At 37.3% G+C, this 11,195-nt stretch overlaps 1 protein-coding gene across 1 annotated transcript in view; it reads left to right on the top strand.

The window, feature by feature from the left end:
• Positions 1-5,185, top strand: part of CHEK1 (checkpoint kinase 1) — a 42,079-nt gene extending 36,894 nt beyond the window's left edge. The window contains exons 5-9 of the mRNA XM_007952130.1: positions 2,001-2,109; positions 2,288-2,465; positions 2,732-2,863; positions 3,518-3,619; positions 5,090-5,185. Of these exons, the coding sequence (XP_007950321.1) occupies positions 2,001-2,109; positions 2,288-2,465; positions 2,732-2,863; positions 3,518-3,619; positions 5,090-5,185 (617 nt within the window). The remainder of the gene's footprint in view (positions 1-2,000; positions 2,110-2,287; positions 2,466-2,731; positions 2,864-3,517; positions 3,620-5,089) is intronic.
• The last annotated feature ends 6,010 nt before the right edge of the window (positions 5,186-11,195 follow it).

Here is an 11,195-nt window from a genome sequence, read left to right as displayed (position 1 = left end):
TGAAAATTTACAGAGCAAATTCATTTTCCATACAGCAGTTCATATGCATTTTGTTTCATGACATTTACTGGAATGCCCCACAGTGTAACAGCTCTATTCCCACTTCTTTCCTGTAGTTACCTCTTCCCTGTGTCTTTTCCTATGCGTTCTTCCCCCGAGCTATCTCCCTGAGCCAATACTGCTCTTCTGTTCTCTCATGACTGATCATTCTAAGGAGTGTATCTACATGATACAAATGTTCAGCCTATATGTCTGTCTGTTATTTGGCTGGAAGCCACGGTAGTGAGTTTAGTTCTAGACCTGAAGGAGCCATAGTCTTGGGTGTCTCATGAGGCTCTCTCAGACCAGTAAACCTGGTCTTTCTCATGATTTTGACTTTTGTCCCATGTTGCTTTCCTACTCTATCCAGGATCTCATACTTGGTTTTAAAAGCTTTTTCTTGCTTTAATTTTTCCATTGTTTTTGGTAGGAAAAGGTTAAGAATGATGTAGGCTTTTCTGCTAAGTATGTAAGGAGAAAAGGATGGTCAGGGGTGCATTTGGTTAGCAGATTGGGCAGTGGCAAACTGAGAGTTTCCATTTAATGAGTTTGTTTTTTCTCTGTGAAATGGTAGGTGTTATCATGTTAAGAGTGATGAAGTACTGAAAGGTAGTTTTGGAAATTTGGAAAGAATATAGAAGTTTTGAAATAGTCATGGAGGAAAGGAGAGGAATCTGACTAGAAAAACATTAGATTGACTAGCAGTGTTGAGGGTCCAGGTGAGGGTAAACAAACAAAAAAAACAAGCTCACTGCCATCAAGTCAATTCCGACTCATAGCAACACTCTTTGGATTTCCGAGGCAGTAAATCTGTACGGAAGTAGTCTCCCCAGTCTTTCTTCCATGGAGTGGCTGGTGGGTTTGAACTGCTAACCTTCTGTTAGCAGTCAAATTCCTTAGGCACTATGCCACCAGAGCTCCTTAGGTGAGGGAAGTAACTATGGAAAAATATTTATACCCATTCCTCACTTACTGTTTATCTCATTATCTGACATTGTACATTTATGACCATGGTAAAAAATCTGCTATCTTGAGTACTAGTGGTGCACATCTGGCAGTAATGAATACTGAAGTGCAAGATAAAAGGAACATTGGCAGTGATGTTTAAGGTTATGTGTCAACTTGGCTAGGCCATAATTCTTAGTTGTTTGGCAGTTATGTGATGACTGTTGTGATCCTCTATTTTGTGATCTGATGTGATCACCTTCCATTTTCGCATAATGCAAATTTTTACATAACGACCTGGTCTTTGGAACCTAACCATGAGGAGTGGGTGTGTATGTATATACGTGTAGATAAAAACCATAACTATGAATATAAACAAACAAACAAAAAACAAACTCCCTGTCGTTGAGTCAGTTTCAACTTATAGCGACCCCTCCTTGGGTTTCCAAGGCAGTATCTTTATGGAAATAGTTTTGCCCAGTCTTCCTTCCGAGGAGTGGCTGGTGGGTTTGAACCGCCAGCCTTCTGGTTAGCAGTCAAATGCCTTAGGTACTACTCTACCAGAGCTCCCTAAGTATGAATATGAATCTGAACTATTAATATAGTGGCATCATTTCTATATAGTGATTATTCTTATTACAGCTTTTCTAGGAGAGAAAAGAATGTTGGATAATCTTTGTTGGCATTATTATAAATTAGTTTTGTTTAAAAAATTCTGGTGCTTTAGCTTGTCTCTTTCTGTCTTTAATGAACAATATTCAGTTATTATAGATCTTACCATTAAAATTATGGCCTTAGCATGACGTTGCACATTTGGAGCATAATTACATGTCTTATACTATATGTTATATAAATGTATTTAGATGTGTGTCTTTGTGTTGCTGGTTCTTTGTGTTAGATAATTGTATTTAGATGTCATGTATTTAGATTTGTTATTTCTTCAAGCTGTTAGGTTAATTAAAAAGGTATCTGCATTGAAGACTTGAAAGTATTTGAGTTTTTCTTTTCTTATTTAGGTGCAAGGCGGCCCCAGGTCACTTCAGGAGGGGTATCAGAGTCTACAAGTGGATTCTCTAAGCACATCCAATCCAATTTGGACTTCTCTCTAGTAAATAGTGCTTCTAGGTAAGACCAGTAAGGATAAAATAGTTAGTGTAACAATATTCCCCATGAAAAATAATACATGTATTTATTTTCTTAATAACAGATGTACTTTTTATCAATGTAAGGATGGTAGTGTGATATAGGAAGGGTCTGATGGATTTTACTTAAAACATATTTTCCCCCTATCTTAATGCCTCAGTGAAGAAAATGTGAAGTACTCCAGTTCCCAGCCAGAACCACGGACAGGTCTTTCCTTATGGGACACCAGCCCCTCATATATTGATAAACTGGTACAAGGGATTAGTTTTTCCCAGCCTACATGTCCTGATCATATGCTTCTGAATAGTCAGTTACTTGGCACTCCAGGATCCTCACAGGTAAAGGAATTTAATTTTTCATGTACATAATGGGAGCTCTTTATTTTATATATTTTTAAAGCCTTTAAACAACTTATAAATCTTAAAATTTAGTGTTAGCATTTTTTACTTTATACAGAATATTTGGATACAAAAGAGAATTAGAGTGGTTCTTCATATATAAGAATCTTAATAAATCACAGAAAAGAATTTTCATACTAAATACCTATGATATGACTGCTTTGGTCAGAATGGATTTATTCAACTTTCTTCTATTTGACATGTAGAACCCCTGGCAGCGTTTGGTTAAAAGAATGACACGATTCTTTACAAAATTGGATGCAGACAAATCTTACCATTGCCTTAAAGAAACTTGTGAGAAGTTGGGCTATCAGTGGAAGAAGAGTTGTATGAATCAGGTATGTTTTATTCATTTAATATCTTTTCCTGAAGAAAAAATTAAATTTTGAGTAAAAACTCATTATGAGAATATTTTAAAAATATAAAATAATTATTTCATTTGTATTGAAGTTTAAGGAACTTAAGTAAAATGTTTAACACAAGAAATATTTCTTAAAAAACCCTTCTAAGGTTTCTCTTTAATAGAGAATGTCCCCCACTTATTGTCTTTCATGACATTAATGTTTTTGAAAAATCTAAAGAGAGATTAGAATGGCAATTTTATAAATATGTTTTAATAACATAAACAATGAAAATTTTGGTATGCGACAGCAGAGGATATAGGAGAAGTGTAGAATTGCTAGTGTATTCATTTTTGATAGAAGGGAGTCATTTGTTTTATTTTTCAGTTGCATTGTGGTAAAATACTCAGTTTCTTTTGTTGCTGAGAGATCACATAAACTCTATGTCTGGTAGTGGAGCTGCCTTCTATTTACAGCATGGTTTGTGTTGGATACCCATGCCCATGGGAGGAGTGAGATTCTCAGCCACTACTCCTCTTATGACAGAGTTCCACAATTTTTTGTACTTATATTATCATTGGCCTGAGATAATGGTTTTTGTTAGGAATATTATCTATCCACACATTTGGCTTAACCTTTTTATTGTCTTAGGTTACTGTATCAACAACTGATAGGAGAAATAATAAACTGATTTTCAAAGTGAACTTGGTGGAAATGAATGAGAAGATCTTGGTAGACTTCCGACTTTCTAAGGTAAACACTCTTTTTGCTACTGTTAAAAAGCTAATGTTAAAAAGTATAAAAATATAGAAATATAAAAACTAAATAAAGTAAAAAAAGAAAATAAAAATCAAGCTTAATTTTGTCTCTTAGAAATTACATGTTTGATATATCGTATACTATTCTGTCTATGGTAATATTTGGGATCTCTGGTAGCATAGTGCCTAAGGCACTTGACTGCTAACCAGAAGGCTGGCGGTTCAAACCCACCAGCCACTCCCCGGAAGGAAGGTTGGGCATTCCTACTTCCGTAATGATACTGCCTCGGAAACCCAAGGAGGGTCACTATGAGTCGGGGCCGACTCGATGGCAAATAACAATGGTAATATTTATATATGGATATTTTTAAAAATGTGGTATTATGTTTATAAATATATGGCATTTATGCATGTATAATTTATTTTTTCATTTAATATTATGAACATTTTTCTTGTCGTCATTCTTAAAACCATGAAGAAAATAAAATTAAAATATTCCTAAGTTGTATTGACCAGTAGTAATCACTTTTAACAATTTGAAGCATTCTAATCCTTTTCTTAATGCATTCATGTATGCCTTTTTTAATAAATTCTGTGAGTTGTTTTCTTATATTAGATTTTTGTTTACATTTCTGATTATTTCATTAGACCACATTTCTAATTATTTCCATAGAAATTATTGGTTCTGAAGGTATAGTTTTAAAGCCCTTGTGTGTAAGACCATAGGGGAGCTCTGGTGGCATAGTGCCTAAGGCATTTGACTGGTGACCAGAAGGCTGGCAGTTCAAACCCACTAGCCACTCCTCAGAAGGAAGGTTGGGCAATTTACTTCTGTAGTGATACTGCCTCGGAAACCCAAGGAGGGGTTGCTATGAGTTGGATCTGACTCGATGGCAGTGAGTTTGGTTTTGGTTTTGGTTATGTAAGACCAAAATAGCTTTTTCTCTATTTCTTAAGAGTTTGCATATGTTTCCAAAGACGTTTGGAGGGGTAGGTCACACTTTTAGGTTGGAGATTTGTTGCAATACTGTTGTCCAGTTACTTGCTGTGGAATTACATTATTAAGATTCCAGTGTAATAAAATCTTTCCTGTAACTGGAATCTACTGGCTTTGATGCCACTGTGTATGGCAAGAATTTCCTGCAGTTTTATAGCTTATTTTTAGTTTACAAATCCCCACTGCCTATAGAAAACAATGACTTAGGGCCAGAGTTACTAATGCCAAAAATAGGATGCCATATTTTTTTCTGCTCTGAGCTTACTGTAGTAGAAACAGTGATGGGCCTGAAGCCTAGTTAGAATTAATTATGTAGCCACTTCTTCTACTAGGGTTTTTGTTCCTCAGAAAAGGATCTGTAGGGAATTGTAACTGGATATAATTAAGGATGTTTGTCTTCACTTACCACTGAAGTTTGATATTACTGTTTTTTTTTTATATTATTTTTGGATATTGCTCCTAATATAGGGCGATGGACTGGAGTTCAAGAGACACTTCCTGAAGATTAAAGGGAAGCTGAGTGATGTTGTGAGCAGCCAGAAGGTTTGGCTTCCTGCCATATGATATATCCATTGGCTGTGGGGCTCCTGGTGAATATAGTGCTGCTATGTTGACATTATTCTTCCTAGAGAAGATTATCCTATTCTGCACACTGCAAATCTAAAATAATAATTCCCGAAGAGATCCGTTCCTTCTGCTTTCCAGACATCTTCCACTCCTCTTTGTTTGTTCTGCGTACAGATATTACCTATATCATAATTGTAAATAAAACCTTAGGGAAGGGATAGGTAGAATTCATCAGGTATTTTTTTCAACAGTATTTATTGTCTGAATTTGGTATCCACCTGATGGAAACCAGTTTTGGAGTACAATAACTTTATAAGCTTTCATACCACCATAATTAAAGATGATGACCATGTCGCATTTTTACCAAAACATTTAGTTTCATCCAAAAAGTATTTCCTGCACACTGATTTAACTCTAGGGTGAATTAATAGAAACACAATCCTTGTGACTTTTGGAAATAGGTGTATTAGTCTGTGAAATGAGGCCAGCTTCAGAAAATGTATCTCCCATTATTTTCTGAAGTGCTTGGTTAGGTATATAAACCTGTTTTTGAACTGTAACTACTAATTAAAACTGCAAATAGGTGTGTTTTTCCTGGTGTACTTAATAATACATTGAAAACTGGTTGGTCTTTCAGATGTAAGTTGAACATAAACTCTAGTGCATAACTAACTTTACTCTAAAAATTACTGTTGCACATCTTAAATAATTTTCTATATTATTTTCTATTGTCACAGCTATATTTTAATTCTTTACTATAGAAATAAATTCTATTTTAAAAACAAATATATAAGAATTCTGAAATCATTGATGACCAAGCTAGCCCCACAGTACATTGAGCAGGTCCCTCCCCCAGTCCAGCACCTTAGGCAGATCCTGCTCCTTTTCCAGCACCTTGTGCAAGGCAGGCTCCCTGCACTTCAGGCAGGTTTGTGCTGCAGCCATCATTGTTGTATGCCATCTGTTGTTGTTGTTGTTGTTATGTGCCGTCGAGTCGGCCCCGACTCATAGCGACCCCTCCTTGGGTTTCCGAGGCAGTATCACTACGGAAGTAGGATTGCCCAACCTTCCTTCCGAGGAGTGGCTGGTGGGTTTGAACTGCCAGCCGTCTAGTTAGCAGGCAAGTGACTTAGCCACTATGCTACCAGAGCTCCCCATCTAGTCAGTTCCAAATCATAGCAGCCTTACATGACAGCATAAAACTGCCCTATAGGATTTCCAAGGCTATAAATCCACAGGAACAAACTACCACATCTTTCTCCTTTGAAGTGCTGGTGGGTTCCAACTTTTCAGCTAGCAGCCAAGTGCTTAACCCACTGTGCCATCATACTCCTTTGAATATCTATTAGATATCTGAAACTTCATGACAAAAATGTTTGATTTCTGTCCTTCAACTTTTCCTCTCCTAGTTTCTCCAATTCAGTTAATGATATTTCCACTTTTCTGTTCCTTAAGCAAGAAATCATCTGTGACACTTTTTTTTCCCTCTTACTTTAATACATTAAGTTAAATCCTATGGTCTCAGCATGTAAAATATATCCCACTTCTCACCTCTGCTACTACCATTAGTTGAAGGCTGTGTTACCTCTTTTGTATGACTGTGATACCTCTTAATTCTTTTTCCCACTTTGTCTTGTCCCATGATAGTTTATTTGCTAGAGAGTCAGCCTGAATGATCAATTCTTCTAGAATGTGAATCAGTTATCTGTCCCTGCTTTCAAGTCTTACGGCTTTCCATCACACTGAAAGGATAAAATTCTTAACATGTAACAGGGGAAAAATGCAAAACAGAATTTCAAATACTCATGGATTCTAGACTTTCTGGAGCCATGGAGGGTAGATGAATCCCTGAAACTATTGCCATGAGGTAATCTTTATACCTTAACCCAAAATATTCCCTTAAAACCAAATAATAGTTTAGCTTAACTAGTAAAAAAATGTCTGCCTTAAGCATTCTGCTCTTTTAAGAATTATGTATGTGTGATCAAAGTGACAACAGCAACTCAAAAGATTAGAGCGGAACCTTAAGGGACTGTGAGTTTATATTAAAGGCAGAGGGACAACTCAGAAAAGGAGGGTGAGAATGCTGTACAACTTGAAGAATGTATTCAATATCACTGAATTGTACATGTAAAAACTGTTGAATTTGTGTATGTTTTGCTGTGTATATTCTCAACAACCATTTTTAAAAAAAAAAAAAAAAAAACAACCTTCCCTGGTCTAGAAGGCTTTACGTAATTTGTCCTCTGGCTAGCCTTTTACCCCATCTACCATTTTCCTACTTGTTCATTCTGCTCTAGGCACATTGGCTTTCTTGTTTTGCACACAAAATAAGCACATTTGCACCTCAGGGTCTTTTCATTTCCTGCTACCTGGAGTACTTTGCTCCCAAATATTTTCATAGCTTGTGCATTGCTTTAAGTCTTTGCTTAAATGTTACCTTCTCAGCAAAAGTTCCTCCTATTTAAATAACTCTCCATCTCTGTCACTCTCTTTCCTCGTTTTCCATCATAACACTTATGAGCTGACATTATGTTGCTGTTAGGTGATGTCCAGTTGGTCTGACTCAAAGTGACCCTTTGTACAACAGAACAGAAACACTGCCTACTCCTGCAGCATCCTCACAATTATTGCTATGCTTGTGCCCTTTGTTGTAGCCAGTGTGTCAATCCACTTCATTGAGTATTGTCCTCTTTTTCATTGACCCTCTACAAAGCACGTTGTCTTTCTCCAAGGACCAATCCCTCTGACAACATGTCCAAAGTGTGAGAGAGGAAGTCTCACCATCCTTGGTTCTAAGAAACGTTCTGGGTGTATTTCTTCCAAGACAGGTTTGTTCTGGCAATCCATATTTTTGTTGTTAGGTGCTGTCAAGTTGGCTCTGACTCATAGAGACCCTGTGTACAACAGAATGAAACACTGCCCAGTCCTTCACCAGCCTCATAATACTTGCTATACCTGAGCCCATTGTTGTAGCCACTGTGTCAATCCATCTCATTGAGGGCCTTCCCCTTTTTTGTCGACCCTCTACTTTACCAAGCATGATATCCTTCTCCAGGGAATGGTCCCTTCTGACAACATGACAAAAGTAGGTGAGATGAAGTCTGGCTATTATCACTTCCAAGGAGCATTCCGGCTGCATTTCTTCCAGGACAGATTTGTTAGTTCTTTTAGCAGTCCATGGTACTTTCAGTATTCTTCACCAATACTACAATTCAAAGCATCCACTCTTCTTTGGTCTTCCTTATCTGTTGTCCAGCTTTCACAGGCTGTGAGGCGATTGAAAATACCATGGGTTGGGTTAGGTGCACCTTAGTCTTCAAAGAGACATCTTTGCTCTTCAGCACTTGAAAGAGGTCTTTTGCAATAGATTTGCCCAGTGCAGTACATCGTCTAATATCTTGACTGGTGCTTACATTGGTGTTGACTATTGATGGTGGAACCAAGTCATGTGAAATCCTTGACAACTTCAATCTTTTCTCCATTTATGGTGATGCTGCTCATTGGTCCAGTTGTAAGGATTTTCATTTTCTTTATGTTGAGATGTAATCCATACTCCAGTATAGATTACATACTACATTAATAATTAATACATACATTAATCATCATCAGTAAGTGCTTCAAGTCATCTTCACTGTCAGCAAGTTAAATTGTGCTATATGTGTATCGCAGGTTGTTAATGAGTCTTCCTCCAATCCTGATGTCATGCTGTTTTTCATATAGTCCAGCTTCTCAGATTATTTGCACAGCATACAGAATGAATAAGTATGGTGAAAAGATACAACCCTGACACACTCCTTTCCTGATTTTAAGCCATGCAGTATCTCCTTGTTCTGTTCAAACGAAAGCCTTCTGGTCGACCTACAGGTTTCTCATGAACACAATTAAGTGCTCTGGAATTCCCATTCTCAATGTTATCCATAATTTGTTATCCACACAATTGAATGCTTTTGCATAGTCAATAAAACACAAGTAAACATCTTTCTGGTATTCTTTGCTCTCAGTCAAGATCCATGGCAGTCCATGGTACATTCAATATTCTTTGCCAAAACCATAGTTCAAAGGTACTAATTCTTTGGTCCTCATTATTCATTGTCCAGCTTTTGCATACATATGAAGCAATTGAAAATACTATAGCCTGGTTTTAGTACACCTTAGTTCTCAAAGTGACATCTTTTCTTTTTAACACATTAAAGAGGTCTGTTGCTGCAGATTTACCCAATGCAATACATTGATTTCTTGACTTCTGCTTCCATGGGTGTTTATTGTGGGTCCAAGTAAAATGAAATCCTTGCCAAGTTCTATCTTTTCTCTATTTATCATGACATTGCTTACTGGCCCAATTTGAGGACTTTTGTTATTCTTTATGTTGATGTTATCCATACTGAAGGCTGTGGCTTTGATCTTCATCAGTAGGTGCTTCAAGTATTCTTTCAGCCAGTAGGGTTGTGCCATTTGCATATCACATGTCGTTAATGAGTCTTCCTCTAATCCTGATGCCACATTCTTCATGTATTTTAGCTTCTCAGATTATTTGCTCAGCATACAGATTGAATAAGTATGGTGAAAGGATCCAACTCTGATGCACACGTCTCCTGATTTTAAATCACACTGTAACCCCTTTTTCTGTTCAAATGACTGTCTTTTGGTCTATGTAAGGTTCCTCATGAGTACAGTTAAGTGTTCTGGAATTCTCATTCTTTATAATGTTATCCATAATTTGTTACGATCCACACAGTCAAATGTTTTTGAATAGTCAAACACAGGTAGACATTTTTCTGGTGTTCTCTGCTTTCACCCATGATCCATCTGACGTCTACAGTGACACCCCTCATTCCACCTCTTCAGAATCCAGCTTGAATTTCTGGCAGTACGCTATAGGTGTACTGCTGCAACAGGCTTTTTTTTTTTTAAATTGTGATTTGAGTGAAAGTTTACAGAGCAAATTCACTTTCTATACAGCAGCTTACATACACTTTGTCTCATGGCATTGACTGATTTTCCATAATGCAACAGCTCCCCTCTCACTTCCTCCCCATAGTTAACCTCTTCCCTGTATCCTTCCCTCCCATGCACTCCTGCCCCCAAGCTGTTGCCTTGTGTATACACAGGTCTTCTATTCTCCCGTGATTGATCTCTCCAAGGATTGTATCTACCTAATGTAAATATTCAACTCATATGCCTGTCCTTTGTTTGGCTGGAAGCCACAGGAGTGGGTTTAATTCCAGACCTGACAGGCAGCTAGGGGCCATGGTCTAAGCGTTTCCATCAAGTTCTATCAACCAGTAAAGCTGATCCTCTTTTTTTACGATTTTGAGTTTTGTTCCACACTACTCTCCCACTCCATCCAGGATCTCCTACATAGATCCCTCACTGAGTGGTGCTACAACAGTTTTTGAATTATCTTTAGCAAAATTTCATTTATGTGTGATATTAATGATAATGTTCTGTAATTTCTGAATTCTGTTGGATCATCTTTCTTTGGAATGGGCACAGATACATAGATCTTTTCTAGCCATTTGATCAGGTAGTTGTCTTCCAGATTTCTTAGTATAGGCAAGTGAGCAATTCCAGTGTTGCATCCTATTGTTGAAACATCTTAATTGGTATTTCATCAATTCCTGGAGCCTTATTTTTGGCCAGGGCCTTCAGCACAGCTTGAACTTCCTTCATTGCCATTGGTTTTTGATCATAGGCTGCCTTCTGAAATTGTGAACATCAACCAGTTCTTTTTGGTACAGTGTCTTGATGGATTCCTTCCATCTTCTTTGGATGCTTCCTGAACTGTTCAGTATTTTGCTCTAGAATGTTTCATTATTGCTACTTGAGGCTTGATATTTTTCTTCAGTTCTTTTAGCTTGAGAAATGCCAAATGTGTTCTTCTGGTTTCTCACTCCAAGTCTGATAGTTGGAGCTGTGTGCCAACTTGGCTGGACCACAGTTCTGTGTGGTTTAAGCAATTGTGATGTGGGTTATTGCCATGATGGGATCAGATGTATATATATAT

The sequence above is a fragment of the Orycteropus afer genome, unplaced genomic scaffold (assembly GCF_000298275.1).
Source record: "Orycteropus afer afer isolate SDZICR_OR568_19922 unplaced genomic scaffold, OryAfe1.0 scaffold00325, whole genome shotgun sequence".
NCBI lineage: Eukaryota > Metazoa > Chordata > Mammalia > Tubulidentata > Orycteropodidae > Orycteropus > Orycteropus afer.
This window is presented reverse-complemented; position numbering and strand designations above follow the sequence as displayed.